This window comes from Scomber scombrus, chromosome 2 (genome assembly GCF_963691925.1).
Source record: "Scomber scombrus chromosome 2, fScoSco1.1, whole genome shotgun sequence".
In the NCBI taxonomy this organism is placed as follows: Eukaryota; Metazoa; Chordata; class Actinopteri; order Scombriformes; family Scombridae; genus Scomber; species Scomber scombrus.
The window spans coordinates 19618482-19642195 of record NC_084971.1 but is presented as its reverse complement, the minus strand read 5'-3'; the positions used below and the strand labels follow the sequence as shown (position 1 = coordinate 19642195).

The window sequence follows — 23714 nt, the reverse complement described above, 5'->3', positions numbered from 1 at the left end:
GTTATTGAACCATCCACCTAGAATGCTCAACTTTTTCCTCATATCTATACACAATTACATGTTACATGTTCTCTTGACGGTACAATAAACAAGCAGTCATACACTTGTCACACTGATACAAGCATAAGGGTCAAAATATGGGTATGAAACTTTATCAAGAACAGGGAAACTTTGCAGATTTTCAACCAGCGGTGTATCATTACAATGTGGCTAGTATATGCAAATGAACAATGTTTAACATCCCTCAATGCCTTGCCTGCACCCAGTGCTCCCCATTCACTTGCTTGGGTGATGCAAAACACATAATCCAGCGGATTTTGGTCAAAAAAAATATGTTTCCTCATTTTCTGTTGTGGAATATTAGTGGTAAAGGACTCTCAAATGTGGGTCTCCAAGAAGACTCCGCCTTCCATGTTACACCAGCAACAGCGAAAATTAGACACTAAAATATCATACCACTAAACACTTTGAAATAGCAGCATATTTGGAAGAACACCAGTTTCATGATATGAGGAAGAATATTGTTATGTGGAAACAGATAACAATGTGGACCACCACACTGACCACCATTCACCTTGTGCAACAGTCGTAAACTGGCAAGGTGTACAAGCACTCGGGCTTTAAGGCACATGGAGGTATGTGGAGCAGAAGTTAAGTAAAGATTTATACGGAATTGGCCTTATTTAAGACATCTGCTTTAAACTTATTATTATTAAAAATGTTCTTTTATTGCAGAATTTCCAGAGGACCAGAGTAGAGAGCGTGTGAGCCACCAGGGAAGAGTGCCGTAGAGTGTCGCTCATCTCAGATGTTTTTGCTTGGGTTTTAACACTTTTCAATACAATGCACTTAAGCAAATCAACACCACCCACAACAACCTAAATAATAAACAAAATTATCACCATTCTGGTAATGTCAACAAAAACTGAAAATGTATTTATTAAAGTAGGATTTATGGCAGAGCTGTTTTGTTGGATTGCATTAGATTGCACAGTTGTAACAAAATACTCAGTAAGTATAGTTTGCTTTTCAGTGCACATTTTTCAAGGATGGATGATGTAATGTGCAAAATCTACTTTTTCCTTCAAACAGGCTAAGCACTACAGTGGCTCACTTGACAGTCACTACTTTACTGAGATCTACAAAGTGATCTCAGGCAATTTCCCTACTTACCATCGGAAATTCAAACTTTTACAGAGCACTCACAACCGAAGGTCCCGCATTCAGCTTCATTTCAAAATACCTTCTGTCAGAAGTGAAATTGGAAAATAAAGCCTCTCTTATTATGGTCCTTGGTCCTGGAATGATCTTCAATCCAAACTGAAACTGGAAACCTTCGTCCCTTTAAATGATTCTAAATGTAGGATATGAGACGTTGTCACTTGTAGTTGCAGTTGTTTTAATTGAACATTTGAGATGTGCCTATTTATTGCTGCATTTGTTATAAGTTGTATTTTGCATTTTATATTTTGTTACGCACTTTATATTTTGTTATTCTGTTGTTGTTGTTGTTGTTGTTGTTGTTGTCCTGTTATATGTGTGATGCTGCTAACTGACCCTGTCTTGGCCAGTATCTCGCTTGCAAAATGTGACTTTGTGGTTAAATAAAGGTTAAATAAACAAAAACATATATTTTCTTCACCATCCTACAGACAGTGACAACTCTGCTTTGTTTTGCATAATCCTGACTGCAAAGCAGATAAGTGTGAGTACCTACTGCACACTCACATTAACACTCATTAAGGTGAAATAGGTTTTTATTGATAATGTCAATTATGTTATAAAGTGACCAACTAATACAGGTAGTCCAACCCAGATTACCCAAGATTTATAACAGTAAGTATTCAACTAAGGCTGGCAATATTTTATTTACTATAAGTGAAATGTGGCAAAAGAGCCCAAATTCAGACTTGCTTAAACCTGTCAGACTAACTTCAAACTAGTTTGTCATATAAATCAATTAATATTTTTACAAATTCCTACTGTGTGATCAAACATTCCTTAAACTCTAAATAGTAGAGTACCCGAAAGTTTCCAGTGGTACATACTACTGTACAGCATGTTGAATTTTTTGTCATTTAAATTAGTGTGTATGTATATGTATCATATAAGCAGTAAGTGATACACCTGTCATACAATTTGGATGTTTTTTCCTCCTTACATTGAAATAGGTTAATGTCCCTGTCAGTCCTAACCTCACTGACCTGCACTGAGACACTTAGCTGGATGCATCTCTGCAGTGAAATGGGATCAGGGTAACTGCCTCTCTCCTTACTCAATGTACCAGACTCTCCAGGTCACACTGGACAGACTGTTAACTAACTCATTGTTCAAATTCACATTTCTTAGCATTTTATCACTTATTGTAATAGATTTAAAATACTTTAAATCTTGCACCCGGTAATTTCTATTGTGTGTTATTTATATACACCACATGTCTGATAACACCTTAACAATGTGATGATATGTGATGCAAGGTGTTCTTAAACAAGCCAACAATGACTGTACAGAAAATTTAACATTTTCAGTAGTTTTCAATATTGTGAGTGTAGCAATGTTTTATGTGTTGCGTTTAGAGGACTCGCCTCAAACTTAAACATTAGAAACTAATAATCAACGGTTTCTTTAGTTTCGTGTGTAATGTGTAACTGAGCTAACTAAGGGAAAATTCCAAATTATACGAAATTAACTGTGTACTTACTGTAAATGTATTGCATTTAATTATCACCAATGACTCATAACAACTATACACATAATTTATTTGATTTTAAGGGAAAAAAGCTGTAATTCAACAGGTATTTTAACCCCCTCCATCTATTTAAGAGGCTGATCGCAATGGCAGGAGGCAGCACAATACACAATTAAAATAACTTTATTTCATGAGCTGTTGCATTTTTTACTAACAGTATTAAACCATGTTGTGTACACCACCACTGATGAATACAAATAAAATAAAACAATACCATAATTATTTATGATAAATAATTAATTTTATGGAACTAGTATGAGCCACTGTACATGTTTCATGTGTGCACTGTACAAAGATTAACCGTCTGTCCTAATAATCCAGTAATTAAAAGACAGTGCTTAAATCCCAAACTGAATCAATGTACTCTTATAAGTTTTCATATACAGATGCTAATATGTGTTTAGAGATCACTGGGGCCAGTCCTACGCCTTCTACTTCCTTTTACACCATTTCATCTCAGAGAGTAATATAATACCCGTTCAATCAAAACTTGACAGCTATTGTCCTAAGGCCCCGCCCCGACCAATCAGATTGCGCGACGTCATCCCCCTTTCGTCCAATCAGCATGGAGTATTTTTTTGTAAGTCCCGCCTCCTTCGTCCAATCAGATTGCAATATGTCATGCGCAAGTCCCGCCTCCTTCGTCCAATCAGATTGCAATATGTCATGCGCAAGTCCCGCCTCCTTCGTCCAATCAGATTGCACTACGTCATGCGGAAGTCCCGCCTCCTTCGTCCAATCAGATTGCATTACGTCATTCCCGTCATGCGTGTGATGATGCTGGCGGTTGACCAATGATAGTGTATGGGTGTTTGTGTCGTCATAAGGTCCGTCCCCCGCGAGCTGATCTATTTAATTTAGGCCTTTTTCAGGGGATCACTGAACCGGTTTGTGACATTTTGGCCTTACTTTTTTAATACTTGCTAGGCATTTTGTTAAAAAAAAAAAACATGACAAAAAGAAGTACTAGTGTGTGTGTGTGTGTGTGTGTGTGTGTGTGTGTGTGTGTGTGTGTGTGTGTGTGTGTGTGTGTTTGTGTCTGTGTGAGTGTGTGAGAGTGAGAGTGAGTGTCTGTGTGTGTGTGTGTGAGAGTGTGTGTGTGTGTGTGTGTGTGTGTGTGTGTGTGTGTGTGTGTGTGTGTGTGAGTGTGTGTGAGTGTCTGTGTGTTTGTGTGTGTGTGTGAGTGTCTGTGTGTTTGTGTGTGTGTGTGTGTGTGTGAGTGTCTGTGTGTGTGTGTGTGTGTGTGTGTGTGTGTGTGTGTGTGTGAGTGTCTGTGTGTGTGTGTGTGTGTGTGTGTGTGTGTGAGTGTGAGTGTCTGTGTGTGTGTGTGTGTGTGTGTGTGTGTGTGTGTGTGTGTGTGTGTGTGTGTGTGTGTGTGTGTGTGTGTGTCGCGGGGGTGGCTGGCCTGAGAAAGTTCACATTCCGATGTATTTTCATCAAGAGCGCTTGTCTTTTTTACAATTTCTATAAAGCGTGACAAAGGCCGTCTTCCGAAGGAATGTCATTGTCTTGTCAGAATTTCTACAAGGAGTTTTTATCTGAAGCACCTGATGCAAGAAAACCTGACAGATCCATGAGCATAAGAATACGTGAGAGAGAGAGGACCTTTTGCTGTGGTGACGTCATGTCATTCAGATATTAACGCTGGTGAGTGTGAACCTTACAAATTCCTCGTTTTAGCTAAGGGTTAATGACGGGTGAAAACAATAGTTTTTAAAAAACCAAAAACCTATTGTTATGATTAAGCAGTGCAGAAAATAAATAAGGAGCGTTCATACAAAACGTCTAGCTAGCTAAGTGATATTGATGGGGGTGAGAACAAAAGTTTTTTTAAAAACCAAAAACCTATTGTTATGATTAAGCAGTGCAGAAATTAAATAAGGAGCGGTATTTGGTTGAATAAAAGGTCAAAAAGCATACAAAAAGTTAAAAAAAAGCCTATATAAGCGTTATACTGAGAACCATGTGAAGAAGAGTTAGACATTGCAGTTTGCAGTCTGCAGTTAACCCGAAAACAGGAGCACACAACTCTAAACATGGCTAACGGTAAGTGTGTTACCCTAAATTTAATTTTTTAATTTGACAAAATATTCTAAGAGTGTTTTATTCTCTCTCTTTTTTTAAAAAAGACTTATTTTTACAGGCGTTTACATCGATGGATTTAATACACAAGAGGACGTTGATTATATGAATGGTAAGTCTTTGTTTAATTTCATATACTTGATATATAATGTTATATAAAACAACAACAACTTAATAATTATTTCTCGCCCTCTCCTAGTCGATACATTGTACCCGGAGGACGCAGGCATCTTTGAAACACCTGCTGCTGCTGCTGCTGCTGCTGCTGCTGCTGCTGCTGCTGCAGAAACAATAGATGATTTAGATCGTTTTTTCAACCAACCTATGCAATCATTTGTAAGTCAGGCTCCAGCGGTAACGGGAAACGCCGAGCCTGCCTTAGACACACAGACGGTTCCAGAGAGACCGTCTACGCTCCCAACCCCTGTGCCAACGGTGACGCAGACGACGGTCACAGCACCCTCAGCTCAACATCCGTTGAGACAGCTGCCGACGGTCCCCAGGGCTTCTTATGGAAAAAAGCATATTTTAAACAACCCCACCACCACCACCAACACCACCACCAGCAGCAGTAGTAGTAGTAGTAGTAGTAGTAGTAGTAGTACCAGTAGTAGCAGTTCTGAGCATCGACGTAAACGTGGTAAGTTATTGTTTTAAAAATTAAAAATTAAAAAAAATTAAAAAAAACCCTATACATATTTTTAATTTTTTTTTTCTCATTCAATCAGGGTATCAAGGTGGAAGACCCCGGCGCAGGAGGTTGAGGAGGTCGAGGAGGAGCTGTTACAGATGTGGAGAGTTTATAAGAGCAATTGAGGGGTTTATGGAGAATGTGAGAAGGATATGAGTTTTTTTTTCTTTCAGGGGTGGGGGGTGTAGGTAATTAAAAAAAAAAAGCATGGAGCAGCCGACTCCGGCTGACCCCTTGACAGCTATAAATCTTGCGTTAGACGAGTTGAATCAACCTCAGTCCATCCTAAATAGTCTAAATCATTTCCATACGTTATTGGATACTTTCAGCAGTGAAAATGCTCTTTCAAACGAAGCCGCTGTCACTCCTCTTTACCTCCCTCCTACTACTGCTCAGAGCACGTCTTTAACCGGTGTTTCACACACAGACCGTCTCAATGCCTTAGACACTGCATTGCTGTTTTTAGAAAATGATACGAATGCCCAGACGGGGGGAAACATAACCCCTGAGAATGCCGGTACAGGCCCGCAGGCCGGTTCATCAAATTCCGATGGCTCACCCACGATGCGGGAAATTTCACGGTCTAGATTTAACAACATTGAGATAAGGCAAATTTTGCAATTTCCAATGCCGGCAGGCGTACCGGATTATGGTGAGTTTTACGGCGGCGTTATGGGGGCTGCTCACGAGTTGTGTGACAAGGTATTTTCACAGGCGCACGATCACGACGTCATACAGATGGAGTTACGCTCAGACTGTTTTACAAAAAGCGTTTCAAGCATAGTGAGACCCTCTCAGGATGACAGCGGGGGTCTAGTCACTTTTCAGAATCTTCTGGACGAACTTGTGCAGTCTAATATGGCTCTCATGACTGATGGGGGCCTAGAGTTAGTGGTGCAGTTGATAAGAAACCCCCGCGGAGGCAGTAAACGCAGGCTGGACTCTATGATAGACAGCGAAGTGGTTAAAAAGAGACGAAAGTTTCTGTATGTGGTCGAGAATCCCGACAACCGTTTGTGTTTCGCCATTAATTTAGCTCTCCTGCTGAACCCTTACATCACCGATGGAGAGGCTGAAAGAAAGGGGCGTGAAATTCAGAGAGCTGTAGGATTATCTGAACAGACGGATGTGGGTTTCACGGACGTGTCTCTGTTTGAAAACTATTTAGACTGTAAAATTGTTGTGTTTTACAGAAGTGAAGGCAAGCGCTCCCTCTGCAAATTTCTGACAGCGACCCCCCGCAAAGATAAAACTGTGTTTTTGTTTCTACACCAGAATCATTACTATGGTATAAAAAATCTAAAGTCTTTCCTAGGCACTGCTTACCTATGTGATTTTTGTTACACAGGGTACACTAGCGTCTGTAATCATCGCTGCAACGGTCATTGCTCCGTGTGTCTAGACCCTTTGTGTTGTAAACTATACTTTTCCCCCCTGCTGTGCAAAGATTGTAACAGGACGTGCAGGTCGACGCATTGTATGTCTAAGCACAAAGAGCGTGTACAGAGAGCCGCGGGAGCAGACGTGTTGGCCAGTCAATGCGATCTGTATAAGCAGTGTGGCAAATGTTTTAAATTATGGTATACAGGGGTGACAGGAGGGTGTAAGCCTCACGTGTGTCTAAAACTAAAATGTAAGATTTGCGGCACTGAAAATCTCCCAGATAATGGGGCGCGACACCTGTGTTACATACAACCGTTAAAAGTTGACACAACGCACACTAGCAAAATTGTTTTTTACGATTTTGAGACTTATGCAGACAGGAGTGGTCTTCATGTGCCCTTTTTAGTGTGTACCAAAACACTCGAGGGGGTCAGGTGGAAAGCGAAGGGGGAGTCCTGCGCGCGTCAGTTTATCAAGCATTTCAGGTCACCCGCCTATGCCAGAGCGGTGTTTATAGCTCATAACTCGAGAGGTTTTGACAGCTATCTGATTCTCAACGCCATGTTAGAACTAGGTATAAAGCCATCACTTATCATGCAAGGTAGCAAAGTAATTTGTTTTACAGAACCCGATTACGCGCAAAGATATATAGATTCATTGAGTTTTTTGACTATGCCTCTCGCTACGTTGCCACAAGCGCTCGGTTTTGAAGATAAAATCAAAGGCTATTTCCCTCACGCATTTAGCTCACAGGCTACTCTGAAATACAAAGGTTGTTATCCTCCGTCAGAGGCATATTGCGTAAACCGCATGACGTCGGAGGGAAAGCGTAAATTTGAATGTTGGTACGAGACAGTGTCTGGTGGCGTGTTTGACTTTGAGAAGGAAGCCCTGCGTTATTGTCAGAATGACGTGGATATTCTGTCTAAAGCCTGCACGCTTTTCAGAAACGGCTTTTTAGAGGAGACAGGCGTAGATCCGTTTAGCCGTGCCACGATCGCTTCAGCGTGCATGAAGGTTTTCTGCACTCGTTTCCTTGTGCCTGAAACACTGGCGTTACCCCCTGCCGATCATTACAGACGTCAATTCAAATCATTTTCGCACTGTAGCATTCAATGGCTTGAATGGTTAGCGCAGAGCAAAGGCGTATTTATTCGGCACGCGTTAAACGCAGGGGAAAAACAGCTGGGCCCGTACTTTGTTGACGGTTACTCCGAGCATGCCGGTGATAAATGTGTTTATGAATTCTTGGGCTGTTTTTACCACGGTTGCGCCGAGTGCTTTCAGCCTGCTGACGAATGTCCTTTAACACATCGTACGTTTGAGGATCTTCACTCGTCCACGATGAAGAGATTAGAGGCTCTACAGTCTTTATTTGGGGTGCGTGTCGTTGTGATGAGGGAACACACCTGGAGAGATTTGAAGCGGAATAACGCCGAGGTTCGTAGCTTCCTTGAACGGTACGATGCGCCTAGAGCCCTGGCTCCCCGAGAAGCATTGTACGGTGGCAGAACGTGCGCCTTTAAACTAAGGCACACAGCTCGCGAAAGGGAGACTGTCCACTATGTCGACGTCACCTCTCTGTATCCTTATGTTAACTGTGTTAACGCTTACCCCTTGGGTCACCCTACAATAATCCACAAGGATTTTAAAGATCCGCGGGAGTACTTTGGGTTAATCAGAGCCCGTGTTTTTCCGCCGCGAGGACTATACTTTCCTCTTTTACCATACAGAACCACGGGGGGCAAACTAGTGTTTACACTTTGTCGCGCATGCGCAGAGTTGAATTTCCAGGGCGACGCGTGCACACACGACGAGGAAGCCCGGGCCTTAACGGGTGTGTGGGTTACGCCTGAATTTAACAAGGCTCTGACTCTAGGTTACCGCGTAGCCAAAATCACAGAGGTGTGGCATTTTGAGCGCCAGGATGACACAATATTCCTAAAATACATGCAAACATTTCTCAAGGGTAAACAGGAGGCGTCCGGGTATCCGGCTGAGGCTGTAGATCGTGAGAGCAAGGAAAAATACATTAGGGAATATCAGACTCATCAGGGAATTCTGTTGGATCCAGACAAAATCAAACCTAATCCGGCAAAAAGACAGGTGTCTAAACTGTGTCTCAACAGCTTCTGGGGTAAGTTTGCTCAGCGCAGCAATCTGAGTCAGACGGTGCTCGTCACAGAGCCCGAAGAGTTTTTTTCATACATGTTTTCAGAGAAGCATCGCATCAAATACTTTTCCTTCCTGAACGAGAATGTCGCGCTCATACAGTGGGTGTACGGTGATCTCTACATAGCCCCGCCCAACAAGGTGGACAATGTCTTCATTGCAGCTTTCACAACAGCATACGGTCGTCTGAAACTGTATAGTTATTTAGAGCAGATGCAGGACAGGGTTCTTTATTGCGACACGGACAGCATCATTTACACAGTGAGAGAGGGCGAGAATTCCCTACAATTAGGACATTACCTGGGAGATCTTACAGACGAGTTAAATGGTGACACCATCCAGGAGTTTGTGGCTGCTGGTCCTAAAAGTTATGCTTATCAGACTAGAAACAACAGAGTGGTGTTGAAAGTCAAGGGCATTACCCAAACCCACGAGTGCTGTGAAAGAATTAATTTTGATAGCGTCAAAAAGCTGGTGGAGGGGTTTGTGAAACGCGCGTGTAGAAAGCACCAAAGCACAAGCGGTGAGCAGGAGGGGGAGGAGGAGGAGGAGGAGGAGGAGGAGAACAAAAAAGTGGGGGTTCTCTCAACTCCGCAGCACACCATTATACGTGATAAAAAGGGCTTCTTTCTAAAAAACTCTTTATTTCAGAAAAGGTTTCGTGTAGTGTTTGACAAGAGACGTTTGCTGCCTACGGGTCATACTTTACCGTTTGGTTATTGAGAAGAGAGAAAAAAAAAAAAGAAAAAAAAAAAAAAATGTCGCACCATGCTGAAGAAATTGACTTTGATCCTAGACTGTGTGTACCTTTCTCATGTCAAATTGTGGGTCCTAGCGGATGTGGAAAAACTTTTTTTGTAAAGAATGTACTGGAAAACTGTGAACATGTGATGCAACAAGTGCCTCAGAATATTGTCTGGATTTATACTTCATATCAACCCATGTACGATGAACTGCAAAAGAAGAATAAAAATATAAAATTTATCGAAGGAGTGCCTGATTCTTTTGAAGATCCGGAATTGTTTCCACCACACCTGACTCATCTCATAATACTGGACGATGTAATGTTACAGGCGGCTGATCACCCCGAGGTGGTGCGCATCTTTACACAGTACAGGCATCACAAGAATATGAGCGTGTTACTGCTAACCCAGAATGTTTTCTACAAAGGTAAATACAGTCGCACCATCAGCTTAAACAGTAATTACCTGGTGCTGTTTAAAAACCCCAGAGACAAACTGCAGCTCAGTGTATTAGCTCAACAGATATACCCCGGCCAAAAACAATACTTTCTTCAGAGTTTTGAAGACGCTACCCAGGATCCATTTTCATATTTAATTGTGGACCTAACACCAGCCTGTCCAGAACGATACCGACTCCGCACGGGAATACTGCCTCATCAGTGGCCCGCCGTTTATTTGTCTAAAACCAAGTAAATAAAAAATAAAAATATGTCGGAGCGCATAAAAAGGCACGCGCCTCTGCTCAGAGCTTTGAGTCATTCTACGCCGCGGGGACGTAAAGATATTCTGAAACATTGTTCTTCCGACTTTCTCCAGTGTCTCTGCGAGATCTGTTTAAACTTGTTAAAAGGAAACATCCCTCTGAGCACCTGTCAATATAAAAAATTGAAAAAGCAGAAAAAAATCATCAGACTGTTGGCCAACAACAAAACGGCTCTGAAAAACAAACACAAGGCTCTAATAAAACAGTCTGGAGGCTTCCTTTTGCCACTACTTTCAGCCGTAGTGCCCATGGTCGGTCAGCTTCTAGGAGGCTTGATAAATAGAGGATAATTGAGTAAAATAAATAATTTTTTAAAAAAAAATTTAAAAAAAAATGGCTCAACCTAAAGCCAGTCATAAGATGTATTTACTCAGCCCCCAACAAATGGCCCTTCTGAAAAACTCACACCCCGTGCCTGCCTTGGTTGTGACCGGAACCGGGGGTGAAACGCAAATGATGAGACGCACGGCCGAAACAGACTTGGATGAAAAAATGAGGGGTGTACTGAACGAACCGGGGAAAAACCCTTATGTAAAAATTAGAAAATACAACGCTTTGCTACAGAGATATCTCAACTTTGTCAAACAAGGTGTTAAAGAGGAGGACGGTCGCATTAACCACCCTAAAATCTCTGAAGAAGAGAAAGCCGCAGATGACAAAGGTGACAGAGATGGAGGAGGAGGAGGAGGAGACGTCCCGCTGCGGGCGTCTTTATTGGATGAAACAGGTGAAGAAGTATTGCTTCAGATGGCTCCTCGGGATCGAAAAAATGCATCTTATATATTGAAAAAGATAAACGAAAGCGAGGGAGGCTGGACACAAAAGGGTGAATTTGTTTACAAGGGAAAAGCAGTGAAAGGTTCTCATATGCTAGATCTGATTAAACATTTGTCGGCGCCTTACAAGAAAACCCCTCGGTCCACACCCACGGGCTGGTTGGGTTTTTTACATACACTACACTCCCTCAACATACCGGTGACCACCTTGCATAACCCACAAGTTAGGGAGCAATACCGTCAACTCAGGCTGAACGAGGGGAAGGAGGGGTTTGGGGGAGTGCAGCGAGCCTCAAAGAGGAATATTGTCTTATCCCCGCGTTGGAGTAGAGCGCTAGAGGGAGGGGTAGCGCGAGAAACACTAGAAGAAGAAGAAGAAGAAGAAGTAGTAGAAGAAGAAGAGCCAACTCTCTACCAAAAAAACAGACAGAGAACGTCAAAAAGAAAAAGTCCATCATCTCTGGCTTTCCGGTGGACTTCACCATCACCAGCGCCACCACAGGAAAAGACTAAAATTACCAAAACAAAACGTAAAAAGCCGAAAACTCCTTGGATAAACATTTCCTCGTAAAATTAACAAACTAAAAACTAGTAATAAAAACGCCTGAAACAAAGTTACAGTGTTTTTTGTCTTTTTTATTTTTTTCACAAGTTGTAACAATCTTTAAACATTTGTAGAGAACAGACTGTGTGATGAAAAGTTTCAGCACTTTGTCGCTTCAAGCAGTTTTGATATTTTTCCACAAAACGACTAACAGTATCGTCGTTTTTAAACTCATCCTCATGGTACAAAGATAAAACATTTTCAAAAGTTAATCCACTGGCTCTATGACATAAATAATAAACACAATGTTGACCACAGGTGGTAGACAGGATATGCTGTAGCTGTCTGTTGTGATATAAAACAGTGTCACAACGTTTTTCCAAAAATTGTAGAATTTGTTTGGGATAGTGTATGAAATTAGGAGAAAATCCAAATGAATCATAAAAAGTACCCGTGCCACTTTCTTCCAAAGTCAGAGCCAGCCAGTGTTCCCCTGGCATATGGGAGGGGTGTGTGTTTACAATCATGTACGTAGGTCTCTTGAAGTTACACTTGAGCAGAGGTAGCTGATCAGCGGCCCACACACCGCAAAAAGCCTCGCCCAGTAAACGATGCATGAGAGTTTCTAGTTCAAGGCTATTCATTTTTTTTTTTTTTTTTTTTTCCCCCCTGTGTTTTCTTCTCCTTCTCCTTCTTTAGTAATAATCCACCAGCACCTGTCGTTTAGAGTTGATCTCTAAAATAGACTCGTAGCAAGCGTACACGATAAGTGTAGTTGTGTGTGGCAGAGGAGTCCTAAATCTCATTTCTAGTCGTAAATTACCGCTGGTTACGGGGGATAAAGCATCAGCATCTTCTCCTGCCTTGAGATTGAAGACAAACAAAGAGTAGCCCTGTTCAAACTCCCTTCTGTTGATGCTCAGAGGTAAATCTTTCAAGTGTCTCCCTGTAGCCGTGAACATGTTGTAAAACTCTCTGACAGACACCCCGTGGTTAAATTGAGGCTGGAATGCTTTTGCTGGCACCTGTCGGCCATCTTGACATAGGGCCAGATACTCGACATTGTTGTGAATAAAATTGAAAGGAGACAGATCCCTTTTCCCCGTAAAAGCCTCATGGTGCACCATGCCCAGCACAATGTATTTGGGCATGGTGCCTAGAAAGAGATTCTCTTGGTTGCATATTCGCGAGTTCTCTGGTATGGAGTACGTTTTGACATTCACCCGTGACAAGGGGTAGAGAGCGTTGCCCCTCATTAAGGCCGACGCGTGACCTAAACGTACGGCGGGGGACACCGTAGCTTTTTTGACAAACAGAGAAGCCCCCTGTATTCTCAGTCGAAAGGTGGCATTAGCCGCTGACATGAGACAGAAATCATCGCCGGCCCTAGTCAGCTTGATTCTCAAATCCACCGAGTTCAAAAGAAGCCTCTCGCAGAAAAAGATGTCGGCGTGGAGAGGCCCCATCAGATGTAGTTCTTTGGATCTGGCTGTAAACCACGCCCTCTCTCTCAGACCTCGGTTAGGACCATCATCGATGACCACAGAGTCCATTGACCCGGCCGTGTCTTTGTAAAACAGACCGGCGCTGAACTGTGTGCTTAAGCTTTCTTGTGAAAAGTTGAGCAACGTTTCTATGATGGCCCTGTAAGGATGTGTCGCGCTTGACTGGGAAATTAAGCGATCCCCTAGAATAACGTCGCATTGACTAAAAAGTGTATTCAGAGGATAATTGATCAAGCCTACAGCGGCATCTGCTGCCAAGTCAGTGCCATCGGCGTTGGAAATTTTCACCCTGAGGTGCAGCAAGGTGTCGTTCAAATCTAGATATTTGTCACCGTCTCCGGGTATAAAAAACTCTATCGGTCCATTATCTGTAATAGCGGACAAAGGTAGAACTTCTGTGTAGAGTTTTTCGTCGATAGACAGCTGAGTCATGGGAGCTGAAAATAAATCCAGCTCTGCCATACTACACTCTGGTGATTTGTGATGTAATAAAGCCATCTTGATTCCTAATTTTTTTTTTAATAAACTTTTTATTTATTTTTTATTTTTTTTTTGAAAAAGGATGTATCTAAAGAAATATATCTCTGGAGCTGAGGTCCCCGCTGGTAGACCTCCTTCCTGTAGGACGTTTCCTGCCGACTGATTTGTTTTTTGCAGTGCGTCTAGGGTTTTTAGAAACCGTCGCTGAAACACGCTTTCCGGGTGGTCTCTTACGGGCTCGTCTGGCGAGCATCATAATTCCTCCAGAGCCCTCTTGTGTGGATAATTTACTCATGGCATGGGTCACGGCCTGTGAAGCAATGTTCTTAGCGGCTGTCTGTAGATGAGGTTTAGCCAGAGCAAAACCTCTCTTCATCAGAGGTGATACAAAGCGGAATAGCCTTGAAAATATAGAGCCTATTCCTCGCCCGTACATGACAGGGGAGCCATAAAAACCAGGGAGAGTGCCTCCTACCTGATTTTCATAATAAGATATAAAACGCTGAGGGTCATGCCTCTGCTGCTGGTACTGCATCATTGTTTTTTGTTGTTTTTTCACTGAGGAGAGGGTCTAAAATGTAATTTCACCACCGTCTTGCCAAGGGTGAAAACGATGGGAAGGTTTTGATCCGTTTTAATCTCTATGCGAATGTTTTCAATGTGATTCTTTGCCACAGGTAGATAGTAGGCCGGGTTGAAATATTTGGTGATCACATCCCCGTAGGTGCCTTGCACCTCAACGATTCTCAGTAGAGGAGCGTAAGCGTCACCCACCACCTGATGACGTACCACGTCTGTGTAACAAAAGAGGTGGTAGAACCCCGCCTTTATATCAGCCGGATAGGGGGCCATCCTCGTATCAAACACAATCCATTCTCCGGGTACTACGCCCAAAATGTATGCGATGGGTGCCGAAAACCGTAGGTGATACTGACCCCCGGCTTGATATTCAAATCTCTTTTGAATGGCGCTAAATATTAGGTGCACGTCAGCTCCAATTTTTTTAAGAAAAGCGTTCATCTCATTTGTGAAATGAGTTAGGCTGTTGTAATAGCCGCCTCTAATCTGTTGGCGTTTAACCACGGGTGGGGGCTCCCCCTCGCGGGGTTTCCTTCTCCACTCAAAGTACCCCTTTTCTATAGGTACGTTAAACCATGTGTGAGGGTAAGATATTTCCGTCAAGGCTACCTGCCAGGGTCCCTCTAAATCAATGTGTTGGGCCAAATCCACCTGGAAACTTGCGGCTGTGTTATTTTTAAACACGTTGAGGCTAGCGTTAGAGGGTAGGGTGATGTAAAAACCCTCCTTTGCCCTCTGATCCATGATGCTGATGTTGTAGCGACGCAGACACTAGGGCAGAAATGGCGGATGTAGCTAGGCCGAGGTTTGTTTTTATGCATTCTCCAGATCCTTGACCTTGACCCAACTGTTGAATTTCGCGGGCCAATTTTTCCAGCGTACCAGCGCTTCTCTCTCGCCTCGCACTACCCTCCTGTCTAGGATTTCTTGCACTTGATAGACCTTGCCAGGGGCCGTCTTTACTTTTTGCAACTCTGCCTCGTAAAAAGTCCCCTCTATAGGCTCCCCGTCGTAATCTTTGAGTGTGTACACCGGGGGTAGACGGGGTATGCACCCGGCCACCGTGAATAGCTCGTCAGAAAAACTCTGTTCGTACTTTTTGTCAAACACTCCTCTCAGTTTAGATATTCTCACCAGGTCGCCTTGTTTGAAATTAAGCTTAAACTTGTCCTTGTAGCGGAGAGGGAAAGAACCAAACAGGTTCTGAAAAACTTGAGGAGTATTCTCCTCGGTCACCTGCAGGGGGGTCATTTTTATACTCTTGTGGTAGCTGTGGTTGTAACTTTTCAACAAATCCTGCAAAACATCCAGGTACCTGCGTGTGTTTTTAGCCGTAAAATACCTCCACATTCTTGTTTTTAAGGTACGGTTAAATCTCTCCACCACCGAGGCTTTTAGATCGCTGCCGGTGGCAAAATGTTTAATGTTGTGCTTCTTCATAAGGCTCCTAAAATTCCTGTTAAAGAACTCTTTACCAGAGTCTGTTTGTAACTTTTCGGGGGTCTGGCTCTCTTTGAAAACAGATTCAAAACCCCTGACCACCTCAGAGGCTGATTTTCTCTTTAAAACACTGACGTAAGCCTTTTTTGAAAATACATCTATCACGGTCAAGAGATACTTGTAGCCGTCGTTGTGTTCAGACAAGGCCTGCATGTCGCAGAGGTCAGCCTGAAATTGAACAAGAGGGCGCGGTACAAACACTCTATTGCGCGGGAAATGTACTCTGGCCGGTTTATGTAGTGTATAAGTATCCTGCTCTGACAGGAATTCTTTGACTCTTTCAACATTTACTTTTTTACCCAATTCATCCTGCACACCTCGGCAAAGTCTATCCACTCCTCCAAAACTCCCCGGGTGCGATGGGTTATAATACACTTTTTTCATAACACGTTTCTCTGCCATGTTTCCCCACCTCTCGTCTCCAGAGTTTATGACAAAGGACAAGAAAATTTTGACTTTTTATACTTTTTATTATCTTCACAACAATCTACACATCATCATCATCATCATACAATATCTACAAAATCTACACAAATCCAAAAATCCAATAAAAAATCTACACAAATCCAAAAATCCAATAAAAAATCCAATAAAAAATCTAATAAAAAATCTACACAAAAAAATCTACACAGTAGGTAAAACAACTAAGGCACTACGTTTCATTTTTTTTTTTCCTCAAGTGTAAGCAAAGCACTCCTCAGCACAGCCGTGCCAAGGGTGGTTCTAAGTACATTGTGTATTTCCCACAATTCAGTCAAGATGTCTGTCGGTACGTTGTTTTGTACATGACGGTCTACAACATCTACAATCAAAGCATACAGGGTAAATAGATTACTCAAACTATCAACATTCATCTGTCCGATGATTCTGTGAAATGTAAAAGACAATAAACGTTGGTCGGCTAGCAGCAGCAAGGTTGTGTCTACAATCGTCTCCCAGGGTGTGTATACAGCATGTGCTCGAACCATGTCCAGAATCTTTTCCATTTGAACAACTTCAAAGTCCTTGGTAACATAGTTTGTTTTGTTTTTAATAACCCGATCCAATATAGAGATTAACCGTCCTATGATCATGTACTCCTCTAAACATGTAACCATTCTTTGACAGTAATTCCCCATTTCTTTTTCTTTTTAATCTTCTTCTTCCACACCCCACAGGTCATGGGCGCGATTTATGATGGCTAGCTTGGTCTTCTCTCCCCTTATGAGCTTCTCGTACAGTTGGGTGATTTTGTCGTGAATACGCCGGGCGTATCTCAGTTCATCCAGAAAGGTTTCCACCACTCCGGTGATCCTATCTTCAGACACGTACAGAGAGTGCTCTGCCAGGATCGTCTTGAGGGTAGGAATAAGTCGTGGCGTCCACAGTCTAAGGGTGACCGCTCCAAAGTGAGTCATGTAGAAGTAGTCGGGCAAAGCCAAGAGGCATGCGTGTTGACGTTGGCTGGGGTGATTCACCATGCAACCGTTGCAGATATCCGTTTGAAATGTGCGTAGAACGTCGTCCAGCAAACTGACCAGCACAACTTTCACTGTGTTTAAAAGGAGGGCATTAAACCGTCCATGTGTCCCTTCATCAACCAGTGCTTCAGCTGGTGGTGGTGGTGGTGGTGTTTCAGCTGCTGCTGGTGGTGGTGGCGGTGGTGGTGTACGCGATCTGATATCCGGCAAGGACATCGAACGGGTCAAGTTCATGCTAGACTCAGGTTGTTGTTCACGAGGGTTAGCACTAACCTCGTCCGGAGTAGAAGCGGGGGTCTGCGTTGTCACATCCGAGGAGGTGGAGGACGAGGGGGATGAGGAGGAGGAGGAGATGTAGGAGTTTGATGGAGAACCAGGAGGAGTACAAGGAGAACCAGGAGGAGTACAAGGAGGAGTACAAAGAGTACAATCAGGCAGCGTAGATGGGGTAAAGTCTTCAAGACCCATGGCTTCTTTCCTCGTTGTCTTTGTCTTTGTCTTTGTCTTTGTCTTTGTCTTTTTCTTCTCCAGAGATACACGACAGAGTAAATTCCCCATCGCTGTCTTTTGCTTAAATAACTATGATACGGAGGAGGGGCTGTAACAGTGTCTTTAATTGGATGATGTCGGGGAGGGCTGGGTCTTACGTAGCCTATAGACGAGTAGGAGGAGGAGTCTTAAATTACAACGTTCTCCTCACCATCATTATGTCTTTGTAACTCTGGCTGCTCACAAACAGCCCTTTAACTTTCTCTGCTAGATCGCTCATCACGTGCGCCCAGTGGTCGAGAGGAAGGCGCAGCGTCGACTGCAAAACACCGCACTCGCCGTTGAAATAATCCAAAACAAACTCGCTCACCACACCCGTGTCAGTTTCCTTCGTCTGATGGCTGGCTCTGAAGTACCAGCGGCCGGACCCCGTTCTTTTCGTCTCCCACACCATGCTGGACACAAGTTTCCAATTTTTCTCACCGTCCTCAGACATCGGCTCATCCGGGTCCACTAGGGGGTCGTTCTCTCTCGAGCCATAGGTGCTCAGTGTACACAACACAGACCAGTCCGTGGAGGTCAGGTTGGCCTTTAGACCCAAAGGACTGAAATACTCTCCTTTTTCCAGCTGGTATATGCACATCTCGTGCCCGCTGTAGTTGAACACATAGCCCCACGAACCACCGTCTTCCAACCGCCATTCTCTATGGAGAAGCTCACTTGGCGGGAGCTGCACCCTGCACAAGTGGGTCACACGCTTCTTAGGAGCTCCCCACACATCACGATAACATGTCACCGGTGTTTCGCTCACCACCATCGTCTGGGTAGAGCGTTTTGCTAGCTCCATCTTCCAACGAAATGTAGCAGCCTCTTTGCTGCTAGAGTCACACACAGCATTTGCACCACCAACAGCATCATCAGCGTCTATGCTTCTTTTTGTCATGTTTTTTTTTTTTAACAAAATACCAAGCAAGTATTAAAAAAGTAAGGCCAAAATGTCACAAACCGGTTCAGTGATCCCCTGAAAAAGGCCTAAATTAAATAGATCAGCTCGCGGGGGACGGACCTTATGACGACACAAACACCCATACACTATCATTGGTCAACCGCCAGCATCATCACACGCATGACGGGAATGACGTAATGCAATCTGATTGGACGAAGGAGGCGGGACTTCCGCATGACGTAGTGCAATCTGATTGGACGAAGGAGGCGGGACTTGCGCATGACATATTGCAATCTGATTGGACGAAGGAGGCGGGACTTGCGCATGACATAATGCAATCTGATTGGACGAAGGAGGCGGGACTTACAAAAAAAATACTCCATGCTGATTGGACGAAAGGGGGATGACGTCGCGCAATCTGATTGGTCGGGGCGGGGCCTTAGGACAATAGCTGTCAAGTTTTGATTGAACGGGTATTATATTACTCTCTCATCTCCAAAGTGTTTCAAAGAAAAATGGGTGAAGCAACATCACACAAGTAGCCACAAACCACAAATAGACATTACAAATCCCCCGGGTCAGTCCTGCCCCCTCTACTTCCTTTTTCATAGTTTCATCTCGTAAGTGTGTAAAAGAAAAATGAGTGAAGCGACATCACACATATAGTGATGTACCACTTAATAGAAAGCAACAAGAGCCGCAATAAAGCACAATGGAGTAGGCAGTATCTTTATGCATTTAAATCGTGTGACTGTTTAAGTGATTCATGGAAATGCATCCGAAGACCACAAAAGACATATGACCCAATATACAAGATGAACTATCTCAGATTAATTATAGTTCATACACTGACCCATATTTCACCTGAAACAGTCTACCATTTAATTCTCTATGACTGACTGACCATTGAGTTACTTTATGTAAACACAATCCCACCCTATTTAGATATAACTCTAAAAGGTATAACTTAGTTAGTTATAAGTATACCAATATATCATAACACAATATATCATACTCCCATACTCATACATTTCTACAAGAAAAGATGTTTAAAATCCTCATATTCTCTCTCCTTCCATTTTATTTTGTTTGTCTCATATTTTAACACTTCCCTAACTTGAACAATCACTTTAAAGGGTTTAGAAGAGTTAGAGGGATTATTATTTTCTGGATTAATCGATTAGTTGTTTGAGCTATAGAATGTCAGAAAATAGTGAAAAATGTGAGTCCAACAACATAGAAGACAAAGGAAACCTGGAACCAAACAATTTTGGAATTATTTCTTAATGAACATTTCAAGTTATAAATGTACTGTAGTGCTTATGCTTAAAACTAAAACAAAACCAGAAACAAAATAAGGCAATACATTAAGTCTAAAACAGAGGTAATGAAAGAATTTCTTGACCATTTTGTAATTTTTGACATCATTGTAAACTGTTTAGTTTGTTTTAGTACAGACCTTTTGCACTTGCCACTAAATTCTGCACACAGGCACATGTTCAAACATTAACCCAGCAGCACCATTTACCTACAGTAAAGTCAAGTTTGAAATAACTGTGCACTATTTGGGCATACCAGGATTGACTGACCTAATAACCTCTATTGACTGACAAGGATTATGCAAACTCAAGTCAGTTTGGATGTCTAATGTGTGTGTGTGGATGTAGTCAATGAATGGAAAACAAATATATTGAGATAAGAGTTTAGGTTTAACAGGTTCATGGGTGGGAGTCTTGTCTTTTTCAGTCCTACTTTTCCTCTCCTAATTTTCTTAGTTTTTCTTGCTCACATCACAGTCAATGGATAACCATTGTGAGACCCTGGGTAAATGATTACATCACATTAGATTTCGATCACACCTTTCAAGCACTAACATTTTAGATATATGAAGGACCTCCTATCATTGATTCACTACCAAATGCATAAACATCTGTAATCATACAACATTTATACACTGTTACAGATTCTGTGAAGTCTGAAAAATGTCCTATGACTTCTTAATAACCATCTGTATTCATACAACGTACATACACTGACAGATGCATGTACACCTAGATACTGCAACAGGTTAAGTGTCCCCATCACAGACATATTTTGCCTGTCCTGTGGCTGCAGAAAACAACCCACAATATCATGCTGTCAGATCTCTGTATCTATCCTCTAAGTCGCAGAAAGGCTGGCAGTTTGTTTAACTGAGCTAAAATTCAGGATAAAGCCCTTATCTTTTTTGGCTTAGCTGGATACATTTCATAAAATACAAAGATCTCTCTGTCCATTGAAATCTGAAGCCATAATCACTGGTTTTAGAGACTGTTAGTTTTCCTCAGAAAAGAACAAAGTCTCTCAAAGGTCAGAATTCTGGATGCTGCTGTTTGATCACCTAGGGGACCTAAGATAATAACCTGATGTGAAGTGGGAATATGAACTTTGGACTCAAGAGGCAGACTGTCACAGGGGAACAACATTTTGCCTCTAGTTTGTGATGTGTCACTAAACAGAAATGGTACAGCTAATTGTAAGAGTCGAAATAAAAATGAATGCTCAAAATGAAATTTCTCTGATATACAGTGTGCACACTATCCCCTGGCATCTAGAAGCTTATCAGTGCTCAGTGGGGGAAGGTCACTACCTTGAAGCTTCGCAAATTGTTCTCACATCTGTCACACTGACAGCTGCATATGATTTAAAGTGAGAAAACAGATACTTTACCTCCAGACGACACGCTGTGGCAACCTGGCAAGGGCTCCTGCCAGTTTGTGAGCTATGTCATGGGAAAGGTACTTGACCCCAGCTCCAAATGACACAACAACAAAACCATGCTCCGCTGTGTCATTCACCCATGTTTCAAAATCCTGTAGGATATGAAAAAAAGAAAATGAGAGTTAAATTAATGCATTTTATAGAGATTGTATGTCTTTAAACAAGATTTGTATAAGCATTATACAACAATACTCTATAATGTTTTGTGCTAGAGCTGTAATTTTCAACATTTATATCACCAGTCACTCGTTCCATGGTAGATTTACTCATGTGTATTGCAGGTGCCCACATTATAGATAACTTGATAATTACAATTTAACTGCTGACCTTTATCTCAGTTTATTTTTTACGCATTAGAGATAAACAAACTGTACATAGTTTTTGATGTCTTTTTGACTTTATTTTCGGTGAGGTTTCTTTCACACACATTCTGAATGATTTACAGCTTTACAGGTACATGTGGGATGATGTCATTGAACTCACCAAACTTTGCCAAATAACTAAGTGATTTATCAATGAGCATACAAAACACTTAGTTTTAATAATGTTGTAATTTGAAAATTAATAGGTGGATAAATTGAGAGACTGCCAACTATAAACCCCTTAACAAGTGCAGTCTCTAGGTATCATATTACACTTGGCACAGCTTGTAAAATATCTCTTGGTGCTGACTTAAATTCAAATACTAGAACATTTTTAGGTAAAAATATACCCACGACAGGAGTTTATCAAGAAAGACACATTATGTCTAATTCATGAAGCTGTTAAATATATTCAATCTAATGCCTCAGAACTGCAAATAAGGATGTGCTAAGCTTGCATTTTGTATCTTGGTGCCCAGTGTTCCATTATACATCAACTTTTTATATTATAACATAAATCAAATGTGTTGATAGTTCACAAAGTTTCTCATTTAAATGCACCAGTATAATATATCTGAACATTCTGTACCTAGATGACCTTATTTAACCTCACTTTGAGGCAATATGGTCACCAGTTTTTGACAAATAAAGTAAGTTGTCCTTTCATAGACACAAATACTGAGAACACTGAAATCTAATCAGTACAAGGCATGAATTTTTATCTTTTTTCACAACACAACAAACAATATTTCTTCTTGCATGCTTGGCTGTATCTAGCCATGCAGACAGTTTTGGTTTTATGTGCCAAGTTTTGAAATATCTAAGGTTTCTGCCGCTGTCCCAACACAATAAAAGTCATAAGACTTTATTAGATAAAACTCAAAATAGCCCATCTCTAGATACAACATCTCAGTTACTTTGCATAATTCATTGGCTTCACTGACAAAACTTTTCATGTGAACTGTTTTTTCTACTGAAAACAGTCACTACAGTTATCCAGTTAGCCATCTGGGACTATGCAGTAACACCAAGTTACAGTAAATTACAATATAGTTACCCTGAATAATGGACTTGAGCTGAGGATTCCATGTTTGTTTGCTTTTAGACACTTTAGACACACTTTCTATTATTTAGAGTGAAGTCAGATATATCAGAGCTCCTGTTGTAAATACATGAGATTACATATTATCTCATTACTTTGCATGACATAATTTCCTTGATGAAGTTGGGTTACAGGGTTATAGGGCAAAAGGAAGACTGAAATGATCTCATTCAAAAGACCCTACAAGCAATGCTCACATGATGAACATAAGGTCATAAATTCAACAAGAACCAACTATAATAAGTGCTATCTACATTCATTGTGATCCTGAAGCTTTGGTCTATGAATAAAAAGTTGTTGAAATATTTAAAATGTCAGCACTATAGTTAGAACTAAAGAAAGGACGCTTGTGTTATGCATCACTTTCTATTAACTGAGAGCTACACTGAGGTAGTGACAAGTAAAGACATGACATGCCTTCCGGGAAGTAGGAGACCTGTTCTGGGTTTTACTCAGAGGAATTATTCACATTACCCAGTAAACCTGCCTCTATGAACAGGCTGCAGAATGAAGCGCAGCCTGCCATCAGCTCATCACAAATGCTTTTCACTTGGCAGATGCTAGTGCAATTCCAGAAAATCAGAAAGCCTTTGAAGTTTGGGGGAAAAAATTGTGTTTTTGTGTGTGT

At 41.9% G+C, this 23714-nt stretch overlaps 1 protein-coding gene across 1 annotated transcript in view; it reads right to left on the bottom strand.

The window, feature by feature from the left end:
• ugt8 (UDP glycosyltransferase 8) overlaps positions 1–23714 on the bottom strand; it is a 43199-nt gene that overhangs the window by 8156 nt on the left and 11329 nt on the right. Inside the window, exon 3 of the mRNA XM_062439614.1 lies at positions 21572–21714. Within this exon, the coding sequence (XP_062295598.1) occupies positions 21572–21714 (143 nt within the window). The remainder of the gene's footprint in view (positions 1–21571; positions 21715–23714) is intronic.